This window comes from Physella acuta, unplaced genomic scaffold, assembly GCF_028476545.2.
Source record: "Physella acuta isolate Inbredline_101_S28 unplaced genomic scaffold, ASM2847654v3 ptg001601l, whole genome shotgun sequence".
Taxonomy (NCBI): domain Eukaryota; kingdom Metazoa; phylum Mollusca; class Gastropoda; family Physidae; genus Physella; species Physella acuta.
In genome coordinates this window covers 26,105-51,607 of record NW_026733115.1, presented here as the reverse complement: position 1 = coordinate 51,607, position 25,503 = coordinate 26,105, and the positions used below count along the sequence as shown (strand labels likewise).

Genomic DNA, 25,503 nt, shown 5'->3' with positions numbered 1-25,503 from the left:
ACAGCTTAAACCTCACATTCTCTTGCATAAAATAAATAGTAACAAAATTTAGTTTTGCATGGTTAAACTAAATGAAATTTCAATTCTAAGACTATGCGAGTTTACCGGGTCACATTTTTAGATTTAGAGTGTAAAATGCGAACTAAAAATAGTTGAGAGAAGGTAGATGATCTGAAACAAATTGTGGCCGAGGCTTGTGAAAACCAAGCAGTAAATATTTTCTTAATTACATTTTTTAAATTTATGCCTTTATTGAACTTTTATACATCCTCTTTTGCAAAGAATACACATTTGGTAGCGGTTGACCTCAAATCTTTGTTCTCATTACAGTTATTATATTGTCGAACCACCAAACAGGAATTACAAATAGGTCCAAGGGATGCGAGTGCCACAGAATTAGAACCACTGACGTACATAGATTTTTAAAAGAGGGGAGAGAATGCATGTATGTCTCCATAGACAATTGCTGACGGGGTTTGGAGGGGGGGGGGGGGTGAGGTGTGAGAGGAAGTGGAAACGGTTTAGACGACCACAGCAGATCTAAAAATATCTAGTAAAGTACAGTCTAGACCAGCAGTTTCAAACATTTTTTAAACCTTGAAGGACAAAGAACTTTTGCCCCCTTCCCACCCCACCCCACATCATGGTTCTATATCTAGATAGTACGATGTGGAGCCCATTCAATAACAGTCTAATGGGCATCTCTTTGGGGGTAGGTAGGGGGGGTAGTGCCATCCTCTCACTACCGAACCTCGTCTACAGAATATATAGAATTTGTATAGAAAATATACTTTTAACAGTCTCCCCCCCCCTCTCTCTCTCCAACTGCGGAGAAAAAAGTCTGAAAGAAACACTAATCTAATGTTTACAGCCCCCAAAGTATATAGACTGTCAAAGTCAAAGATACAGTTTGTCTATTGTCTACGTAGGAGATACGTTTAAAAAATCCAATATTCAGATAGTCTAAGGGCTAGATAAGTCTAATCTCTAGACCAGGGGTTCCCAACCCTTTTTACTCTAGAGCACATTCTAAAATATCGGTAGGGTGGCGGGCACCACCTATTTTCGATTTGCTCCCCCCTCAAGTTTTTCTCTATATATTTTGCTATTTTTTGCCTTGGTGTCACCCCCCTAAATGGTGTCACCCGGTGCGGTCCGCACCCACGCCCCCCCCCCCCCCCTCGCTACGCCCCTGGTATTGAACATATTTAATGTACCTAGGCAGTCAAAGAAAAAATTAAAACTGTAACAAATGAATAAAAATAAATCTCATTTTAAAATAATGTTTATGAAAAAAATTCTGTCTCTGTCGAACAGTGAGAGGCGGGCACATACGAATCGTTCAGCGGGCATGGCGCCCGCGGGCACAGGGTTGGGAACCCCTGCTCTAGACAGTCCAATGTCGTAAAATTGCAGTGTCGTAAAATATTATAGATGTTTCCAAAAATTAAAAAAAATATTAAAATCTCATTCACAGTGCTTCTTTGTAAAGCCTTAGTGCATATAGTTCAATCTAAATTCTGACATTTTTTTAAATAAGCGTCTTTCCCCAGCCTCTCTTAAAATAAAACTATAGCTATTCATGTCTGATTGTAAGCTTTTCTTTGTTAAACTATAGCAACGAAGAATATAACCGGATAAATCGGAGTTATCTCCCTGTCTGTTAGTGAAAGAGAAACGTGAGAAGGAAATTTCTGTGAAGACTGGATAAAAAGAAAAGGTTGATGAAGTTTCAATATGCGATAGAGTTATGAGGATAATGTTTCCAAAGTACATACTTCATACACAGAATGATATCATATATATATATATATATATATATATATATATATATATATATATATATATATATATATATATATATATATATATATATATATAAGAGGTTAAATGATTTACTTACATATTTACTGTTCCTGAAAAATTAACCAACAGAGTTATCTATAGGACAATCAATGATCTAACTATGGAGTGAAGTCCCCTGCATCAGTTTTTTTTTTACTTGGCGATATTAATCGTTGGCACAGTAACAAGGTGAGGGATTGTTACAATTACAGGATACTAGCAGGAGTGGTTGTCTACATGGCAACCACAGAGGTAGAGAATAGAGGGTGGGGGTTTTTTCTGGGAGGGGGGGGTCTAAATATAAGATGTGTGGTGTGTTCTTTTTGTGATGTGTTCAATTTGTGTGTGTGTGTGGGGGGGGTCTAAATATAAGATGTGTGGTATGTTCTTTTTGTGATGTGTTCAATTTGTGTGTGTGTGTGGGGGGGGGGGGGTCTAAATATAAGATGTGTGGTATTTTCAATGTGTGGTTTTTTTTCTAAGTGTAAAACGTTCAATGCGCGGCATGTGATATGTGATAGGTATTGTTCTATGTGATATGTTCTATGTATTGTATGTTCTATGTGTGACATGTTCGATGTATAGCATGTTCTAACTGTGGTTAGTTCTGTGTGTGGTGTTTTATATGTGTTATGTTTTGTGTGTGGTATACCCATGTTTAATATGTATTCGATTTGCGATATGTTCTTTATGTGAAACGGTGGTGAAAGTTTAAGTGGACATGGTTTTGTTAAAGCGTACAAAAAAATTCGTTTGGTGAGTTGTTAAAGGACGGATGTTTACGTACACATGCCAACACTAGATCCAACCGATGAACAGCCGTCGGCAACCCATGGCTAAACCCGCTTCATCCATTGGTGGAACCCGCACCCGTATCCGCACCGACAACGCACACTACCGCTCCACTGCCTCACCTCTAGTTTACCCTGTGGTTCCAATTCTTTCCGGACAGAAAAAAACAAACATTTGCAACATTTCACAATATTCAGTTACAGATAAGTTTGATTGCTTTTCAAAATACATGTTCACATTGATGAAGTATAATTAAGTAAAAGGATTTCTAGTATATATGACGTCATACTCCTAAGGATTTGTAACATTGAGAGACGAGGAATCATAAAGTGTAACAATACAGTTTTGCAATTTGCAAAGTAAAATAAGAAACTTACGTTAAGCCATTATTTTGCGTTTATAAAAGGTTGTTTTGTTAAGTGGAATATGAATTGATTAATCAATAATTAATCAATTAAATAAAAGGTTTCTAGTATATATGACGTCATACTCCTAAGGATTTTGTGACGTTGAGAGACGAGGAATCAGGAAATGTAACAATACAGTTTGGCAATTTGCAAAGTAAAATAACAAAACTTACTTTTAGCCATTATTTTGTTAAGTGTAATATGAAATGATTAATGTACTAAATGTAGACAGAGCTCAAAAAAATATTTAAGAAAGAAACCAATGTTTAACAAAAAAACTAAAATGCAATTTGGAATAAGAGGTTGCAAGGGTGTGGTTTGGTGACGATTGGTAGGGGGAGGGGTAAAATAAAGTTGTCAAAAAAATGTGATATCATTTATTGATTACCCCAAAGTTATCACTATCGGAGAATGAAGTTGCTTTCGGACTTGTTAAAATGCTACGAGGCTGTATCTAAGCTAATTTATTTGCTACTATCGTATCGTTAAACTTAACCCTTGTCCTATCTATAACCATGATTCTAAACATGATTCTAATCCCAGCCCTAAACCTTTCATCTCGATCTTAACATCAATCACACGCTAAAAAAATTGTCGATATAATTCGACTCCCAGCACTTTAATAAGAAACCTGTCTTTTCTACTTAAACAAACATTCAAACAATTTTTTTTTACAAACAGTAGAACCTGAAACAAAAGGTACCCCCCAGCCAGTGTTTCTGTGTTTCTTCCAGACTTTTTTCTCCGGGGGGAGGGGGGGGGGGCACTTGAAATTTTTTGGGGGGGTAGACTTTCTTCGGGGGGGGCGGACACTGTTAAAAGTATATATTTTCTATATAGATGCCTGGAAGAAACTCTGCCCCCAGCCTCCCACCTACAAAAAGTGAGTATCAACGCCTCTGACAGTTCATCTCTCAAGTCGCGATGTGAGCTGGCAGTGCCGGGGGTAACCTGTGTGCGTTCTGCATCAGACAGGTGAGATAAAGAGACTGCACGCGCTAACACACGTGCAGACACAATTAACTCAGTAGTTACACACCATCACTAGCCTGTGACGGGGAGGGTAGCACCTTAGGTTAGAGAGTACGGTAACACTTGCAGCGTGTTAGAGGCTACGATAATACTTGCAGCGTGTTAGATTAGAGAGTACGGTAACACTGGCAACATGTTCAGAGTTTCTTCCAGGCATCTCTTCGAGGGGGCCGAAAAAAATTCTACCCCCCCCCCCCCCCCGAACGAAATGAAATTTATATAATTTATATAGAAAATATATACTTTTAACAGTGTCCCGCCCCCTCGAAGAAAGTCGACCGCCCCCCCCCCCCCCCCCCCGAAAATTTCAAGTGCCCCCCCCCCCCCCCCGGATAATAAAGTCTGGAAGAAACACTGAACATGTTAGAGGCTACAATAATACTTGCAGCGTGTTAGATTAGAGGGTACGGTAATATGTGCTCGTGTTAGATTAGAGTGTATCATAGCAACAAGTTTGAGGCTACAATAATACTTGCAGCGTGTTAGATTAGAGGGTACGGTAATATGTGCTCGTGTTAGATTAGAGTGTATCATAGCATCAAGTTTGAGGCTACGATAATACTTGCAGCGTGTTAGATTAGAGGGTACGGTAATATGTGCTCGTGTTAGATTAGAGTGTATCATAGCAACAAGTTTGAGGCTACGATAATACTTACAGCGTGTTAGATTAGAGGGTACGGTAATATGTGCTCGTGTTAGATTAGAGTGTATTATAGCAACAAGTTTGAGGCTACGATAATACTTACAGCGTGTTAGATTAGAGGGTACGGTAATATGTGCTCGTGTTAGATTAGAGTGTATTATAGCAACAAGTTTGAGGCTACGATAATACTTGCAGCGTGTTAGATTAGAGGGTACGGTAATATGTGCTCGTGTTAGATTAGAGTGTATTATAGCAACAAGTTTGAGGCTACGATAATACTTACAGCGTGTTAGATTAGAGGGTACGGTAATATGTGCTCGTGTTAGATTAGAGTGTATTATAGCAACAAGTTTGAGGCTACGATAATACTTACAGCGTGTTAGATTAGAGGGTACGGTAATATGTGCCCGTGTTAGATTAGAGTGTATTATAGCAACAAGTTTGAGGCTACGATAATACTTACAATATGTTAAATTATAGAGTGCGCCAACATTTGCAGCGTGTTACATTAGAGAGTACGGTAATATTTGCAGCGTGTTAGAGGCTACGATAATACTTGCAATATGTTAGATTAGAGTGTACGGTAATATTTGCAGCGTGTTAGAGGCTACGATAATACTTGCAATATGTTAGATTAGAGAGTACGGTAATATTTGCAGCGTATTAGAGGCTACGATAATACTTGCAATATGTTAGATTAGAGTGTACGGTAATATTTGCAGCGTGTTAGATTAGAGGGTACGGTAACAATATTTTAGATTAGAGAGTTTCATTCGAGAGAATTATCTCCAAAAATTTAAGTTAATATACATTTTTTTTTAAATCAGTAGAAATAATAAATAGCTGTCATCTATTATATGGCGTCAATGCAGTCTCTTAATGAAAGTCGTTCTAGACTACCCACAGACTTAATGTGTACTCACCTAGAATCAGAGAAATTTAACCGTGTGTAGACATTTAGTTCTACGGAGTTTGTGCCCACGCAGACTTTGTACATTCAACTATCCTTGAAGAGTAACATTAACTCTTACTACTAAAAGAAATGCTATAATATTATAACAATGCGTGTCTTTAAGACAGATTACATTTTTTAACGAAGTTAAACTGTGCTCAAACAGGTTTCAATTGCTGTGAGTTTTGCTCACTAGGTGGGTGTCATCTCAAGTTAAAACAGTGGGTGCCAAACCCCACTCACCCCCCCCCCCCCCCCCCAAAAAAAAAACATCTGTCGGTGTGCTTGGGTGTCACCGACGTCCGCCAAACGATTTTATTGCTATCCCTAAATAAAACATCTTATTTTTTTTCATCCGTTTCAATCTAAATATGGTCTTGCTGTTCTGACCGACCCCCCCCCTATTTACAGTGATGTTTCTGTTTTTTTATAGTACGGCTAGAGTAAGTATCTTGAATACTTTTGGCGGGAATACGACATGTCGTTAGTCTTCACACTTTCGCAATCATATTTCGTTTCGTACTCCACAAACCCACATCCCATGAAACACCCCTAGATCTTATTCCACATAAAGTCTTTTACACCTAGATTTCACCTGCCATCAACAATACTCACGTTAGCGCACGTGCGCTTCATTAGTGAAATAGGAATTACCCGAGATGCTTAAAATAGATTTAATGTAATCGAGTCTTCATAAGATATATAAGATTTTTTTTTTTCTAAATGTGTAAGATAAAGAAATAATGAAAAAAAAGTTTGAACTTAATATAATTATTATTTAGCAACACCATAGTAGCAACTATTTTTAGATTTTCGACGTATGTAGGCAAACTACTGAAAACTGTGAATTTCGCCATGCCTTAGTAATGATCCTAGTGAGCAAAAGAGGGGAGTTAACTGCTGCTAATTGCGGAGAGTTATCGGTGTTGGCTTCTGTTGTGCGGCGAGCTTTCATAAAACAGCAATCTGCGCTGTTGAAAACAAAAACTTTAACGAACGCTGATAAAAACCGTTTCGGGATGCGGTTGATAAGGACGGCAGTAAATGAGCGTATTTTCTTTTTTATTTCTAAATTTAAAATTTGAAACAACACCCACTTATGCTATTTATAATAAGGCGTTTAGCACAAGGAAATTTATTAAGTTTCTTAGTGGTATATGATATAAAAGTAATATATATATATATATATATATATATATATATATATATATATATATATATATATATATATATATATATATATATATATATATATATATATATTTACATATTATATACATATACATCACACAACCCCCCCCCCCCTTACACACACACATTAGCTCCCTCTATACGAATCTACTACTCACACATAATCAATCCCCCCTCCCCCACCCTCCTCAAGCAATATAACAGCTACTTTTAAAACCCCCGCAGACATTGTAACCCATGCCCTCACACCTTCAACATCTCACCCCTAAACCTATACCCTCACACCTTCAACATCTCACCCCTAAACCCATGCCCTCACACCTTCAACATCTCACCCCTAAACCTATACCCTCACACCTTCAACATCTCACCCCTAAACCCATGCCCTCACACCTTCAACATCTCACCCCTAAACCCATGCCCTCACACCTTCAACATCTCACCCCTAAACCCATGCCCTCACACCTTCAACATCTCACCCCTAAACCCATGCCCTCACACCTTCAACATCTCACCCCTAAACCTATACCCTCACACCTTCAACATCTCACCCCTAAACCCACGCCCTCACTCCTTCAACATCTCACCCCTAAACCCATGCCCTCACACCTTCAACATCTCACCTCTAAACCCATGCCCTCACACCTTCAACATCTCACCCCTAAACCCATGCCCTCACACCTTCAACATCTCACCCCTAAACCCATGCCCTCACACCTTCAACATCTCACCCCTAAACCTATCCACACTTTCACCCGCTCCAAAATTTCACATTGACAACCCTTTGACGCATGCGCCAACTGATGACGCAGACAAGTCACTAGGTCAAGGTTAACCATCTCGGCTGACAAACCGAAAGATGATCTGAGCAGGGTTCTGAAAAAACGCCAACGAAAGGGTTAACACCAGCTGCGGCACACACTGGGTTAATGCACGTTAGAGACGTCAGGTGAAAACAGCCCGATGAGTGCTCACGGCGGAAAGTTTATTTAATGACTGCCTACTTTTAATTAAAACAACTCTACCCTTATTTACACCTGAGAATTTAAAAAAAAAAGCAGCCGAGTGTCAAAACAAACATACAACAAATATTTCATTAACAAGTTTTATATTTTGTTGTTTCAGTGCGGTATTTTTAAAAGGATGAAGCAAGCCTTCAAATTGATATCCCTTAATTGTTTACTTTTTTTCTTTTTAAAAGCCTCCCTCTCCCCAAACCCTCTCCTCATTAGGTTTCCGAATTTCCAGCATAGAAATTATTGACATCTAGCCGGAAATCAGTGCGGGGTAGTTTAAAATATACGTACAACTCAGTGTGAGCAGTTGTTATGTACAACACAAAGCTCGCAGTTTTCTTTACCTGTTCAACTTCCAACACAGAATAGTGAGTTAACCTGGCGAAGGCGTGGTCGAGTGTTAGGGCTACAAAACCCGAGTGTCTCGAGTTATGTTCGAGGGCTAAAGTAGTAGTTGTAGTTGTCTGAATAATATGAATTCATGACAAAATCCCTTAGGAGTTTTCTTTCAGGTATCTTTTCGGGGAGGAAGGGGATGGCTGCCACCCCCCCCCCCCCCCACCCAAGTACCCTGGACGAAAAGGGAAAAAATATACACTATATCAAGTAAAGTTCCCTTTTCGAACCTGATGGTCCATGTGGCTACTGAAGTAGAGTTCACCTGTTTCTGTAGCGATAGTGTGCTCGCCATATGCCCAGCCACTTTTGCTTTCCCTAACGTGAGTTAGGTACCCACCAGAGCTGGGTGGACTCAGTTGAACCCGGATGCGAACTCAAGACTATCGGGATAGCGCTCTATCGCTAGGCCATGCTGATCCCGCAGTATTTTAACCAGTGTCAGCTCCCAATGGAAACTATGTTAAATGTCTGAAAGAAACCCTGAACCTCTTATATATAATTTATACTATTCGCCAAAGTTCTTTTATTGTTAATTCATTACACGATGTTAAAAATAAACCACACTTCTTAAAGTAATGAAAAGGGCCTATCACGATAGACACACTGATGAACTGTTAGTAGAAAATAAATGTATGAACGTGGGAGTAGTAATGATCAAAGACGTAAATGGTGTCTACTTGAGTGACACAATTAAATGTTGAACCCGACCGAAATAAAGGACCTATCCCAGACGGATAATACTTTCATGGTCTAACAGAAATAACTGATTAATCAGATAAATGACCTACCAAAAAGTGACCTATTAAAAAACTTACCCAAAAAACAACTTATTATAACAGATTACTAACTTATCAGGTAACTGACCTAACAGATAAGTCACCAAGCTGATAACTGAGCAATCAGATATCAGACTTACCTCTGGCAGATGTTACTGAGGGTGGCGATAATGTCCTGGCTCTGCTTCAGGTTGACGGCCAGACCCATGCCCTGTGTCTGGAGAGCAGTCCTTTTATCGATCACGTTTGACTCCGTTAGTCGGTCGTAGATAATTTGGTTTGACAAGGTTTTCTATATTAAAAAAAAGTTAATTTTAGTCTAAGGGATGTAACTGGGTTTTTTAAAAAGTGATTCGTTTTTGCACAGTGCTTTCCCTTTTTAAAAATCACGTCAATTTTGTCACCATGGAAATATGTTTTTAAAATTATTAATATACTAACTATTACATAATGGTCCGATTTGTTAAGACACAGTACAATTATTCATAATCAAATATTCAACACTAATGTGTGTATGTTATTTCCTATATGCATATTGAAACAGACCACGGGAGACAACTTGAAACTATATAGACAAAAGTGTAAAAAAAAAAGAAGTTTCATAACAATAATAAAAAAAATATAACAATATAGTTTAATTTATACATATATATAATATAAATAAATTACCTCTAATAATTTTAATTTTTACACTTTCGAATAAATAAGCGACTCTCTTTTTTATCCTAAACCATTAATTTTTAAAAATTATGTTATTTATTTAAATAAGAAATTTTTAAGTTCTTCACTACGAGAACATCAAATTTTGATTACTATGACCTCCATCTCAATATCTCACCTGGACCCATGACCCCCGTCTCAATATCTCACCAGGACCCATGATCCCGGTCTCAATATCTCACCTGAATCTATGACCCCCGTCTCATTAACTCACCTGAATCTATGACCCCCGTCTCAATATCTCACCTGGACCCATGACCCCCGTCTCATTAACTCACCTGAATCTATGACCCCCGTCTCAATATCTCACCTGGACCCATGACCCCCGTCTCATTAACTCACCTGGACCTATGACCCATTTTTATATCTCACATGGACCTATGACCCCCGTCTCAAAATCTCACCTAGACCTATGACCTCCGTCTCAATATCTCACCTGAACCCATGACCCCCGTCTCATTAACTCACCTGAATCTATGACCCCCGTCTCAATATCTCACCTGGACCCATGACCCCCGTCTCATTAACTCACCTGGACCTATGACTTCCATTTTTATATCTCACATGGACCTATGACCCCCGTCTCAATATCTCACCTGGACCCATGACCCCCGTCTCATTAACTCACCTGAATCTATGACCCCCGTCTCAATATCTCACCTGGACCCATGACCCCCGTCTCATTAACTCACCTGGACCTATGACTTCCATTTTTATATCTCACATGGACCTATGACCCCCGTCTCAAAATCTCACCTAGACCTATGACCTCCGTCTCAATATCTCACCTGAACCCATGACCCCCGTCTCAATATCTCACCTGAGCCTCCGCGGTGATGGCTATGGCGGGCTTAAAGACGTAGTGTGAGAGCGTGTAGGTTAAGGCCGGGCCCTCGCCTTGGCTGGCCCGCACGAAGAAGCTGACGTCCTGGTGCGGGCTGACCATCTTGCAGATCTTCATCTGGTTCTCGTACCTTCGGTGCTGCTCGTCTGCCTGTAAGAGGCAAAGAGGTTAGGGCTTAGGCTAAAGTTAAAGTTAAAGGCTTTGACTTTGGGATTTTGTTTTGGTTAGATTTGTTTATTTAGATGGTAATCAAGGGCCGGGTTTGGTTTGCAAGAAGACTTGTAACAAAATTGTTGCCTGTAGGAAATACCTGTAATTATTATTTGTTATGTAGACCATTGTATAAAATACCTATACAGAGTTTCTTTCAGGCATCGAACATCGTTTACAACCCCCACCCCCAAAACTAAATGGAATTTATATATATATATATATATATATATATATATATATATATATATATATATATATATATATATATATATATATATATATATATATATATATATGAAAATATATTCTTTTACCAGTGTCTGATCCCCCGGAAAATTGACTCCACCCTCCCGAAAATTTCAAGTGCCTTCCCCCTCCCCTAATTATAAACAATTTCGTAGCACATGCGAGTACGAACTGAGCACTAATTTGTATAAAGTACCTGCAGTAACTGCACACCTTTGTATAAAGTACCTGCAGGAACTGCACACCTTTGTATAAAGTACCTGTAGTAACTATGCATACCTTTGTAAGAAGAAGTAGTGCCTGGCTCTCAAAAGCGACATTTATTGTGTTTCCTGTATCGATGTAAATCTCTTCCAACTCCTAAATCAAACAGAAGAATTTTCAAAAAGTACAATTACACTTTACAAAATTAAGTAAACAAAAAATATTTTAAAAAAATTAAATATGATTATTAAGTAAACCAAAAAGAAAACAACGTTGAAATGTATTCATTTAAATTGATTATATTTAAATCATGGCATTCTACTAATTCAATCCACTTATGAACAGAGCTTGTTTTTTAAATTATTTTTTTAAATTCCAAAAAAAAAAAATCTACCCGCAAATTTACGAATACCATTTTAGGAATTAATTCTCTTCAAAACCATTCGTCAGAATCAAGCCACATTTTTAATGTCATTTTGTTTAAAGAGACAAAAATCTTTACTTGTTAAAAGAAAATGCCAACTCTTCAAGAAGTTCTATCCCAAATCCCATACGCCTAGTTATCCTCTCATTAAACAAACCACACTTGTGTATTCTATGTGAAGGCTACTTAAGTTAAAACACATAAATAACCAAAATAGCTGATGTAATGTCACAAGATGAAAAATAAGGATCCGGAAATTCGCATATATAAAAATAAATTGCTCGTGAATCATACGAACAACCGGCGTCAAATAACGGGAATCACGTGATGAAGCTTCAAACAGTGGTGATGTAGGGCTAGGCTCAGAGCCATTCATCTTGGTAGGGAGTGTGCGGCTGTTATACGATACAAGACGATGGGTGCTGGTTTGTCATTTTGTTGGTGTTATACAGGGTCGGTTATGGTTTATCATTTGTTAGTGTTATACAGGGTCGGGTTTGTTTTATCATTTGTTAGTTATATAGTGGGTCGGTTATGGTTTATCATTTGTTAGTGTTATACAGGGTCGGTTATGGTTTATCATTTGTTAGTGTTATACAGGGTCGGTTATGGTTTATCATTTGTTAGTGTTATACAGGGTAGGTTATGGTTTATCATTTGTTAGTGTTATACACGGTCGGTTATGGTTTATCATTTGTTAGTGTTATACAGGGTCGGTTATGGTTTATCATTTGTTAGTGTTATACAGGGTCGGTTATGGTTTATCATTTGTTAGTGTTATACAGGGTCGGTTATGGTTTATCATTTGTTAGTGTTATACAGGGTCGGTTATGGTTTATCATTTGTTAGTGTTATACAGGGTCGGTTATGGTTTATCATTTGTTAGTGTTATACAGGGTCGGTTATGGTTTATCATTTGTTAGTGTTATACAGGGTTGGTTATGGTTTATCATTTGTTAGTGTTATACGGGGTCTGATGATGATGGTCATAAGCCGTGTTATATATTTGTTTGTATTAATTCTATTCCCCCCCCCCCCCCACACCAAATTTCTCCCTTTTTCGTTTCCAGTTTAATGTTTCATTTTTAGACGGCACACGGGAATAGAGTTTATGACTGTTTATTTAAGTATGGTGTGAACAGTATGGTGTAAGCAGTTGTTTAATAGAAGTATTTGAAAATAAACATTTTAGTTTACTGTTCGTATGGGATGTTCTGGATTTATTAAAGAAATTTTATAAAGGGTGCGTGGTAGTTATTTAACTTCATTACAGGACACGAACCAGCATCAAACAAGACATGAACAACCATATAAAATACATGAACCCACATCGACGACACATGAACCCACATAGACATGACATTAACCCACAAATACAGGACATGAACCCATATATACAGGACATGAACCCACATAGACAGGGCATGAACCCACATAGACAGTACATGAACCCACATAGACAGGACAAGAACCCACATATACAGGACATGAACCCACATAGACAGGACATGAACCCACATAGACAGGACATGAACCCACATAGACAGGACATGAACCCACATAGACAGGACATGAACCCACATAGACAGGACATGAACCCACATAGACAGGACAAGAACCCACATATACAGGACATGAACCCACATAGACAGGACATGAACCCACATAGACAGGACATGAACCCACATAGACAGGACATGAACCCACATAGACAGGACATGAACCCACATAGACAGGACATGAACCCACATAGACAGGACATGAACCCACATAGACAGGACATGAACCCACATAGACAGGACATGAACCCACATATACAGGACATGAACCCACATAGACAGAACATGAACCCACATAGACAGGACATGAACCCACATAGACAGGACATGAACCCACATAGACAGGACATGAACCCACATAGACAGAACATGAACCCACATAGACAGGACATGAACCCACATAGACAGGACATGAACCCACATAGACAGGACATGAACCCACATATACAGGACAAGAACACACATATACAGGACAAGAACACACATATACAGGACAAGAACACACATATACAGGACACGAACCCACATCAAACAGGGCATACACAAACATCAGAGCACGCATAGAAAGAACACCATGTCACGAGTACCTCCAACAACTGAGGCAGCAGCGAGTTGAACTCGTCCACCGTCCTGTTCGAGGCCCGGATCTTGAGGATGTATTCATTGTGTGAGTTGTGGAGTTGACCTCTCACCTGCTCGCCCTGCTCGCTTGAACTGTCAGGCAGGCAAGCGAACTCTTGGAAAGAGCTGTGATATTTTGCTTCCGCCTGCGAGACAAAAATAGAACACAAATTGCAAACAAAATTTAAACTGGGAACACATAACGAAACAACTAATTTTAAACGACTGTAGTAACAGAACGGCTCGGCGAAATAAGGAAGTGGGAAAGGGGAGGTAAAATAAATTGGACTAGACGCGATTAATAAACTCTTTTACGAAAGATGTTGGCTATTTGTATTATGTCGCTTCAGTATTTAAAGCTATGTTATTGGATGTAGCTAGATAGAGGTGTAAGGTTGTAGATTTTGATACTTGTTGTTGTTGTGTCTGGTCTAGGCTTTAATGATGACCAACGTTTATAGAAATGGGAAGGACACAACGATAGATTTTAGGATGTTGTTCCTTTGTGATGACTATGTTGGTGTAGTGACCATGTTGGTGTAGTGACCATGTTGGTGTAGTGACCATGTTGTTGTTGTGGCCATGATGATGTTGTGGGCTTGGAGTGTCGTGGACTTGCTGTTGTTTTGTCCAGGTTCCTCAAACTACCATCAATCAACCATAACAATAAATGTAACCAACTATCACCATCAACCATATACAACCGTACATTAAACTTCAATACCTTCCACCATACCCTGCACTAAATATAACCTACCAACAATCTACAAATAATAAACCTAGTACTAACCAATAAGCTATCAAACATTCACCAAAAACATCCATCCACGCAAACACAGCACTAACCATATCTACCATCCATCCACAAAAAAGAGCCTCTCAAGCATAGCACCAACCAGAAGCCAACGACCATCAACAAAAAAACGAAAAAACAACCTCCAACCACTAAACCTCTCTGAATGAGATAAAAAAATAAAAACTAATAAAACGCTATATCACCCAGCCAACCAATACAAATATTGATCGCTTTCAATCAAAATCTCCCTCTTTTCACCACGCCAGATCCCCACCCCGACCCCCTCCACCCCCCACACCCCAGGGACCTATTCCATGCGTATTGTCACACCCGGCATCGTTACGCAACAGCCATACCTATTTATTTCAAAACCGTTGCCATGGAAACTCCGATGGAGCCGTTCACAAATCAAGTAATTAACAAGCCACTATTCAGCTCAGGTATTCAAACATTTCCTCTTTTTTTTACCACCCTTCCCCCTCCCCGTCGCTGTGTCAGATTTGATTGAGTTTTACAGTAAGAACGAGCAAATAACATCAGTGAATGTCTGTTTCCTACACATCAACATCCGATTGGGGAGGTCTTCATAGTGTAAACCAACTACCAGTAGACAGTAATAGAAGCCGCATTAAATGATTTAATATTGTTTTTACTTTCTCGTATGTAAAGCATAGAGGAAGTATTGTAATCGTGCACAAAAATCACAAGAAATTTTGACATTTTTCAGTTTTACTTCTCAGTACTTCATCATATACGGACTTTTTTTTATAAATATTTTAAAAAGAAAAAATAAGCTTCCTCAACGCTTAGCAAATGATAAGCTAGTTTTGAAAGACAAACTAACAAACAACGTGTTTTATTTTTAGACTGAAGCCTAAGCAAAATGCACCTAAATCTAAAATAAAACATATTTCTCCGAAATGTCTTCTTCAATATTAACAACGAGAAAAATAGCCCGTTGAGGAAGAATACAACGGGCGCTAGGTTGATAGTGCTGTCTATTTTTTATAAACTAACCCCCCCCCCCCCCCGCACACACCCCAAAACATATCTACCGTCCCATTCAACGAAATATAATTATATACTTTTTCCAGTGTCCGCCCCCTCCCAGAAAATTCTACTCCCGCCCCCGAAAATTTCAAATACCCCACCCCTCTCCGTGGAGGAGAAAGTCTGAAAGAAACACTGGTCGCATTTATAGATCATACAAACTAAAGGAAGAACCTGTGCGTGGCTTCGCCCCTACCGGAAGAGACGCATGAAAAAACTGTGTACACTAAACACTTTTTAGATTAGAAAACGTTCCTCCCTCCGGGGAGGAAATAGTCTGAAAGAAACACTGGTGTCGCGCTTAGCCATTACCTGAAGAATTGCATGAAAGAAACTGCACGCAAATTACTTTTTAGATTAGACACATGAATTAGGCTGTAATTTTATTATAGAGTATCGATGACGACATTTCTTTTGAGTTGGGGGGGGGGGGGGGTCGGCTTAGACGTTCTTACGCGGGGGATGGGCTGCGCCCCTACCCGAAGAATTGTATGAAAGAAACTCTTCACGCAAACCACTTTTAAGATTAGACAACATTGGCTTTTTAATTGGATGTTTACTCGAGAATCAATGACGTCATATTACTGTGTGCACTCTCCGGCTTGACATTATTTTCTACTACATGCTCAATATGACGTCATATTTCGTTTCCGTATTACTATGCATGTTTTTATTTTGCTTGTGTTTTCTCTACAGCGTTCTTGTCAGATACTTAGACAGATACATAGACAGACAGCGAAACTATTAGTATTAATAAACAGTAATGTAATTACACTATGACAGGTAGAATCTAAGTCAAATCCTTCATATACGATTCCTCTATTAAAATAACAAAGGAAAAAAAAACGAAATTAGGTTTCTGACCTTTAATCAAATATTTTTATATTTGTTGATCTTTAATTTAATTACAAAAATAATTATTATTTTGTGTGTAATTGTCGTGGCAATGTATAACTACAGTATAATCAAATGTTTTGGTCGCGTCTGTGTTGTATAATTATGTTGTAGTGAGTTTTTCTTTTGTGACAGCCATTTCACTCTACCCATGTTATACTGTGATTAACACAACTAATTAGTCTAATTAACTCGCTCAACACCAGCGTGGCATTTGCGTGACTTTTGGTCGAAAGGTCGTGTAGATGAATGGTCGTTTGGTCTTGAGATTTGATTGTTTGTGTTGAAGTGTGGTCGAATTGTAGTTTGATCTTGCAGTTTTTGTTTCGCTGTATGGTCGAATCTTGTGTGCATATGTCCCTTGTCCAAATGATCATTCGTTCCTTCGGTCGAAAGCCATTTAGCTTTCTAGTTGTGATGCTATTTGGTATTTTGAGCATCTGGTCATATGTTTGATACTTCGAATTTCTTCTTTGTCATTTTTAATTATAGCGTAGGATGGGATTTCCTTCAATAAAATTAAGTGTAACGTTTCAACCTGTTAAGAGTTTGCTACCATACCCTCAATGTTTTTATATTATCTCCAGTTTAAAATGAAGAACTTCATAAGATCTAGATCAGTGTGCCCCTAATTGGGCGATTTCACCCCCCAGAGTGAAAAAAAAATCTTGAAAAGGAGGCAGTAGGATTAAAACGTTTGATAACTACTGATCTCGACAGCTAAGAAATCAGATTATATATTTTTAAACTTTTAAACATTTTTAAAATTTATTTATTTTGATAACGACTTTAGGTCGAATCGTTAATAGCCGAGTTCTTTGTTACTTTATTTCGCGTTGTCATTTTATAATTTAATTAATTTATGAAAAAAAAAAGATTCTGTATGACGACGTAATGTGAAACTAGTTCAAAACAAAATAAATACAAAAGCACCTTTATAAAAAAATTGATACGTATACTTAAAAAACAAAAACAAAAAAAAAACAAAAAAAAAAAACTATTTGCAGGGGAAGTAATCGCGAAAAAAGTGTAGACCACTTCACTGAACAAACACTTCCGGTAAAGTCGATACCTCGCAATAATATATAGGTTATCGCAAGCTTTATCTGGTTAGGAGAGAGACAGACAAACATCAGACAGGCATTTTTTCCCCGCCCATTTAACACGAGGGTAAATATTTTAAGTGCTCGCGGCGGTGGTAAAGCAGAATTCGTTATTTGCACGGCGATCGTTTGGGATTTTTTTTTTTTAAACTCGTCACGAAATCTGTTAAGCCCTCGCGGATTGTGAATAAAGCTTGACCTTTGAACTTCACAAGGGGTGACCTTTATCTATCGTGCTTGTATTAGGATATGGTAAGTTTAGATATGTATCGTCGTATATCCCAATAGCTGCGTTTGGGTTTGTGTGGCGTTAGAGTAATGGTTTTGGTCACGGTAAGTGTTTGTGTTCATGGTTAGCATTTGTATCAGCTTAGGCGGAATGGATGCGTTGGCGACGGAAGTCTGGTAGCTTTAGATTTAAATTTAGTTGAATTTTTTGTTTAACGTTTGGAGTTATTATGTTTAGGGTTACGGTTGGGGTAAAAGTTAGATGAGAGCAAACAAAATGTGGACGATGCTTTTTGTTTGATTTAAAGATAAAGTGAAGTTTTTTTCATCTTGTTTCTAAATAAGTAAGATTTGGTACATGAACCAACAGACAAGCAAAGGCTTCTTTACTCAGAATAAAAACCTATTCGTTTTAAAGCAGCAGGTATTAAACTACATATAGCTACAAATTGCCTTTTTACATATAGTTCTTGTGTGATTAGGCATAACTAGATCCAATTATCACGTGTTTTATTTTATTTTTTTAAATCTTCAAAAATTGTTCTAAGACGCTGAAGTGAAGTATTGATTATTGCCCTTGATGGCACGTTATAATCCTGTATTTTAATCAACCTTGACATTACTCTGTCGTCTTGGGTTAATGGTGCGAGCTACATCAAATCTGATTGGCTGATTCAAGCATGTGACTGGCGGGTAGGGCATAATAATATGTATTATATAATGTCCTTTTTATTTTTGTATTTTATGGTTTTCCGAGATTGTTATATGAATTAATAAGGTCATTAGACTTGACATGAACTTGTGATTAAATTTCAGTTTTCAGTGGTTGAAATAGTAATTGGCTTTAAAATGCCAATGTGGCAAGACTGTAAGATAAGTATAACAAAATAATAGGACGTAAACACCAGGTTTTAGAACAAGCTAACGAGAAACATATGAGCATCAATATAAAAAAAAAACACCACTAAATAAGCCTCACCACTTACTTCGTGTTTTAAATATTGGTTCTAATGAAAATTTTGGATGGACAATAGGGCTGGTAAGTAGGTCAACAACCAGTTATGTGGCTCATGCAGCCCTATAGTATCCAATCAAGGTATTCTTGTGTGTGAATGTATTGTAAGCGTCAGGGTTGATAATGTAATGTCGGTGCTATGAAACAGGTAGATTCAATATTATGAGAGCGATACCAGAGTACTAGACTCGAATACGTCAAATAGAAGCTTTTCAAAGAGCAGAAGTATCACAAATAAATAATCGTACTTGCCGTATAATTGTTATTATATTGTTATTTAATAAGTTCGAGCCATATTTACAACAGTGGACTCCTCATCCGAGTGATCTCCCTTACTAGAGTAGCTTCCCTTATCAAAGTAACCTCCCTTACCCGAGTGGCATCCCTTACTGGAAAGCTTTCCTAACCAAATAAAACTGCCTTAGCCGTGCAGCCTTTCCTACCAGTAGCCTGCCTTACCTGAGTGGCATCTCTTATTAGAGTAGCTTCGCTTACCAAAATAACCTCCCTTACTCGAGTGGCCTCCCTTACCCGAGTAGCTACTTTTACCAAAGTAACCTCCCTTACTCGAGTGGCCTTCCTTAGCCGAGTAGCCTCTACTACCAGTGCCCCCCCCCCCTTACCTGAGTGGCCTCCCTTACGGCCTCGCTGAGAACAGATTCAAAGTTATCTCTGTATGACGACAGCACGTCAGCTTGTCTGTTCTTGTGTGACGCAACTTCCTGTAAGGGCCGGAAGACATTTTTCATCAGCAGACCAGCGGCATCCAGGTGGGCCTAGAGGTGGGGAAAAAAAATTGTTATTAACCTAAGACAGTTATTTTTTTTTTATATTTTAATCCAGGAAACAATTAAGGATTAGCAGACGACTTTCTCACCCCAATACGACATCCGCACGACATAGTGCCTGGTGAAATCTATACAAGGGAATTAGCGCTCTGAATGTTATATGGCACTGCTGTTTTAAGCTTAACGAAAGTCTAGCTCATATTAAATTTATGGGTGCTACTTCGTTGATAAATAGAAATCATGTTTGGTGGTTGGAGGGGGGTGAATTTTAGATTACTCTCGTTTCTCGTTTATAGAATCATTTAAAACTTTATAATGAGTCATTTAAAATGACTACTTTAGATTATTTGATTGATGTTCGAATTGTTTGATTAGACATGATCCAACATAAATAACTGAACTCAGAATTTTCTTTTAAGATTACAGTAACACAACAAAAAAAATCATTTTTAGAATGTCGTCGTTGGTTATCAGGAATCAAATTAAAATTTTGAAAAGAAATGCTAAAAGGCTTTTATAAATATTTCCCGATTTGGTGTGGGCAAAGACCACATTGGAACGTAAAACATTGCAAAAATCAAAACTATATTTTATATTCATACTGTCGGTCGGTTTTTTGTGTGGCTATTTTTAGAAGACTCTGCAATCGATACAATACACTTTCACTTCCGGTCTACCCAGAATTAATGATGGCGTCAGCTGGTATCAACCAAACTATCCAGTTCGAGGCTACCCTAGCAGATGGACCCTACTACACCAAGTTATTGGATTTTTCCGATGAGTTAGTTTCCCATTTCCGGTCCGATGTTTGAACAGGCAGCACTACTGTTACCTCCCACCCGAAAAAATAAACAAGGACAAAATAAAAATGCCAGAAGTACGGAGTTAATGAGATGGTTGAGGTAAACATGTTTTGAGTCAAGGACGATTTACAGATTTAGGTCGTGCTACTACACAAGGTATGTCTTTCAAATTCGGCGTGTTTTTTTGTTGTTGTTTTAATTAATTTTTTTTTACGTCCACAGCGTGTAGGTCAGTGGACTGAAGGTCATACATACTCATTGACGTCCAACAGTTGGAGAAACGTCAAACAGATGGTCGTCCTGTATAGTGAGATATGATCGGGAGTGACGTACTACCGAATAAAAGACGTCCTACAGATCGAGTGATGTCCTACAGTATTGAAATGTCCTACAGACTAACGGACGCCCAACAGAATAACAGACGTCCTACAGGTGGTCGTCCTGTATACAGACATGATAGAATGAGAGACGTCCTATAGACAGAGGTACGTCTTACAGAGCAGAGGACGTCCACGATCCTTAAATGTTATCCTTCTACAACATTGACATTCATACCATAAAAACAAATTCAAAGTATAAATTTAATCCCTAGTTGTTTGAATTAATCTTTAAACAATAATTTAATTTTTAACCCCCCCCCCCCCCCCCACCATGATTACCTGTGCATCCAACTCTGATTCCAACAAAAGCGACTCCCAGGCATTGAAGATGCTATTGGATGTATCCACGGGCCTGTGGGGGGGGGGGGAAGACAACAACAAAAAAATGTTGACTTGAACATGAATCAGTTGTTACCAGCAGTAGCGTAATGTCATGCGACTAACCAGTGGCGTGGCCAGGATTGTCTGAAGGGGGGGGAGTCCAATTTTTACCCGGGGACGATCTTTCGATTTGCACCCCCCTCCCAAACTTTCGATTTGCACCCCTCCCCCCCCCCCCAAACTTTTGATTTGCACCCCCCCCCCCTTTCAAACTTTCGATTTGCACCCCCTCATACTTTATATATATATATATATATACCGAGGGGTCTATAGGGGGTTATGACCCCTCCCCCCTAACCCCCTTGCCTACGCCACTGCGACTAACACGACGAAGTGTTTAAAGTGTCGGTAAAAAAAAAAAGTAAAGATTGATCTTTAGATCTACTGATCAACCTAAGTCCCTAACATACACAGAGGATCAACAATAGTAGTGTGTTAAAAACAAAGTTTAGAGTGTAGATATACAATGTAACAACAGAGTGGACCGACATTAGCATCACTAATGTCCGAAATACAACGTAATGGTCATTATGCAGGTAACCTATCATATACAGAGGATCAACAATAGCTTTAGTATTGTGTAAAAAGTTTAGGGTGTAGATATATAATGTAACAACAGAGTGGACCGATATTAGCATCACTAATGTCCGAAATACAACGCAGTGATTATTATCTACGTTATACAATGTAACAAAAACATAACAAATATACCGATAGTAATTACAAAATTGATATATTGAAGACGAAAGACGAACGACTACAAATTAATTCATACAAGGTAAAAGAAAAACCAAGCAAATACTAGATTAAATTTAAAATTAGCTTCATTTCACGAAATAATATTCAATTTTACAATCTAACCAACGCAGTTTGTTTCAATAAAACGGTTACTAATAAGGGGCTGAAACAAAGAAAATCGATGTTCCAATCTTGTATGCTGAACGATGCAGGAACGAAGCAATGAGAAAATGTGCAAGCGTTATTATCAGACACTTAAAACTGCCCTCTATAATTTGTACTTCAAATTTAAACAGCGCTAAGCACCATCGATGTTTCGTGTCTGTTTGGTGTGTGTATTACAGCAGCGCAATTGGTGTAGTCGAAAGTATAATGTAGAATAGGTCAAGTCACGCTTAACACGAATTCAAGATACGAGATGAAGCAGCGAAAAGCAGAATTTTTATTTTATTTGAGTGATTTTATGTTTTATAAAGACATTAGATCGGTGTTATTATGTGTAAGTTGGCTGTTGTGTTATTATACTATTTATAACTAGCTTTTATGATTGGCTAGTTTAATCAGTAAGGACTATAAAATTAAAATACATTTGAAAAAAACCTTTTTCAAGAACAAGAAATGAGAAATGATCACGAACACAATTTGTTTGTCTAATATTAGATAATTTGCAATGACAAAGACAATGCAGTAAAGAAAAAAGATATATGTATATATATATATATATATATATATATATATATATATATATATATAGAGAGAGAGAGAGAGAGAGAGAGAGAGAGAGATAGAGAGAGAGAGAGAGAGAGAGAGAACACTGAGATATGGCACATATCAAACGATCTGTGGAAATGTGGAAAATGGCCCCAGAGATAATCATAATCCAGCACTCAAGACGAGAGCCGATACATCTATGATGGTAATGAAATAAGCACATAAGAGCCAAACCCTACCAGCATCTACACAGACGGCCTTACCTTTGTTTCTTGAGCTCCGTGTTCCGTCTCCTGAACGTTGTGATGATGGCCTGAACCTCTTTAGAGAACAGCTCGTAGGCGGCGGCCAGTTGCTGGGCGAACTCTGAAACTATCAGCGAGAACTACAACTATAGGGGGAGGCGGAAAACTTCATGAACACACTGTTTGGTCAGGTAGAAAGATTCATGAACACACTCTTTGGTCAGATAGAAAGATTCATGAACACACTATTTGAATAGAGCGTATTACGGTCGTGTAGAAAGATTCATGAACACACTCTTTGGTCAGGTAGAAAGATTCATGAACACACTCTTTGGTCAGATAGAAAGATTCATGAACACACTCTTTGGTCAGGTAGAAAGATTCATGAACACACTCTTTGGTCAGGTAGAAAGATTCATGAACACACTCTTTGGTCAGGTAGAAAGATTCATGAACACACTCTTTGGTCAGGTAGAAAGATTCATGAACACACTCTTTGGTCAGGTAGAAAGATTCATGAACACACTCTTTGGTCAGGTAGAAAGATTCATGAACACACTCTTTGGTCAGGTAGAAAGATTCATGAACACACTCTTTGGTCAGGTAGAAAGATTCATGTTGGTCAGGTAGAAAGATTCATGAACACACTCTTTGGTCAGGTAGAAAGATTCATGAACACACTCTTTGGTCAGGTAGAAAGATTCATGAACACACTCTTTGGTCAGGTAGAAAGATTCATGAACACACTCTTTGAATAGGTGCTGAGCTTGTAGGGGTGGGAAAGTGAATACAGCCCCAGAGTGGGTAGAGAAAATGAAATCGTGGTATCACTGATCTAGCACCGAAAGCACGTGGATGCAGAATATTTTTAGTGCTATGGGAACAGTGTTTCTTCCAGACTTTTTTCTCCGGAGGGGCACTTGAAATCTTCGGGGGGGCGGTAAACTTTCTTCGGGGGGGCGGACACTGTTAAAAGTATATATTTTCTATATAAATTATATAAATTTCATTTCGTTCGGGGGGGCGGTAAAAAATTTTCGGGGGGGCTTCGCCCCCCCGAAGAGATGCCTGGAAGAAACTCTGTATGGGAAGATTTGGAGAGGATTGAATAAGGACGTACCTTGCGGGAGAGGGCAGAAAAGGACTTACCTATTGGGAGGAGGAAGAACATGATATCTAGCAGTAGAGAGCAGGAAATGACTTACCTAGCAGTAGAGAGCAGGAAAGGACTTACCTAGCAGTAGAGAGCAGGAAAAGACTTACCTAGCAGTAGAGAACAGGAAAGGACTTACCTAGCAGTAGAGAGCAGGAAAGGACTTACCTAGCAGTAGAGAGCAGGAAAAGACTTACCTAGCAGTAGAGAGCAGGAAGGGACTTACCTAGCAGTAGAGAACAGGAAAGGACTTACCTAGCAGTAGAGGGCAGGAAAGGACTTACCTAGCAGTAGAGAGCAGGAAAAGACTTACCTAGCAGTAGAGAGCAGGAAAGGACTTACCTAGCAGTAGAGAGCAGGAAAAGACTTACCTAGCAGTAGAGAGCAGCAAAGGACTTACCTAGCTGTAGTATAAAGCAGGAAAAGACTTACCTAGCAGTAGAGAGCAGGAAAGGACTTACCTAGCAGTAGAGAGCAGGAAAAGACTTACCTAGCAGTAGAGAGCAGCAAAGGACTTACCTAGCTGTAGTATAAAGCAGGAAAAGACTTACCTAGCAGTAGAGAGCAGGAAAAGACTTACCTAGCAGTAGAGAACAGGAAAGGACTTACCTAGCAGTAGAGAGCAGGAAAGGACTTACCTAGCAGTAGAGAGCAGGAAAGGACTTACCTAGCAGTAGAGAGCAGGAAAAGACTTACCTAGCAGTAGAGAGCAGGAAAAGACTTACCTAGCAGTAGAGAGCAGGAAAAGACTTACCTAGCAGTAGAGAACAGGAAAGGACTTACCTAGCAGTAGAGAGCAGGAAAGGACTTACCTAGCAGTAGAGGGCAGGAAAGGACTTACCTAGCAGTAGAGAGCAGGAAAAGACTTACCTAGCAGTAGAGAGCAGGAAAGGACACCTAGCAGTAGAGAGCAGGAAAAGACTTACCTAGCAGTAGAGAGCAAGAAAAGACTTACCTAGCAGTAGAGAGCATGAAAGGACTTACCTAGCTGTAGTATAAAGCAGGAAAAGACTTACCTAGCAGTATAGAGCAGGAAAGGACTTACCTAGCAGCAGAGAGCAGGAAAAGACTTACCTAGCAGTAGAGAGCAGGAAAGGACGTACCTAGTAGTATAGAGCAGGAAAGGACTTACCTAGCAGTAGAGAGCAGGAAAAGACTTACCTAGCAGTAGAGAGCAGGAAAGGACACCTAGCAGTAGAGAGCAGGAAAAGACTTACCTAGCAGTAGAGAGCAGGAAAGGACTTACCTAGCAGTAGAGAGCAGGAAAGGACTTACCTAGCAGGAGAAGGCAGAAAATGACTTATGTTGGAGTTACCTAACATGAGAGGGCAGAG

The 25,503-nt window shown here is 38.9% G+C and overlaps 1 protein-coding gene across 1 annotated transcript in view; it reads right to left on the bottom strand.

The window, feature by feature from the left end:
- LOC131929270 (uncharacterized) overlaps positions 1 to 25,503 on the bottom strand; it is a 75,043-nt gene that overhangs the window by 49,206 nt on the left and 334 nt on the right. Inside the window, exons 2-8 of the mRNA XM_059285345.1 lie at positions 23,035 to 23,143; positions 21,221 to 21,293; positions 19,594 to 19,746; positions 13,851 to 14,030; positions 11,356 to 11,436; positions 10,594 to 10,767; positions 9,194 to 9,345 (exon numbers count right to left, since the gene is read on the bottom strand). Coding sequence (XP_059141328.1) covers positions 9,194 to 9,345; positions 10,594 to 10,767; positions 11,356 to 11,436; positions 13,851 to 14,030; positions 19,594 to 19,746; positions 21,221 to 21,293; positions 23,035 to 23,143 — 922 coding nt within the window. The remainder of the gene's footprint in view (positions 1 to 9,193; positions 9,346 to 10,593; positions 10,768 to 11,355; positions 11,437 to 13,850; positions 14,031 to 19,593; positions 19,747 to 21,220; positions 21,294 to 23,034; positions 23,144 to 25,503) is intronic.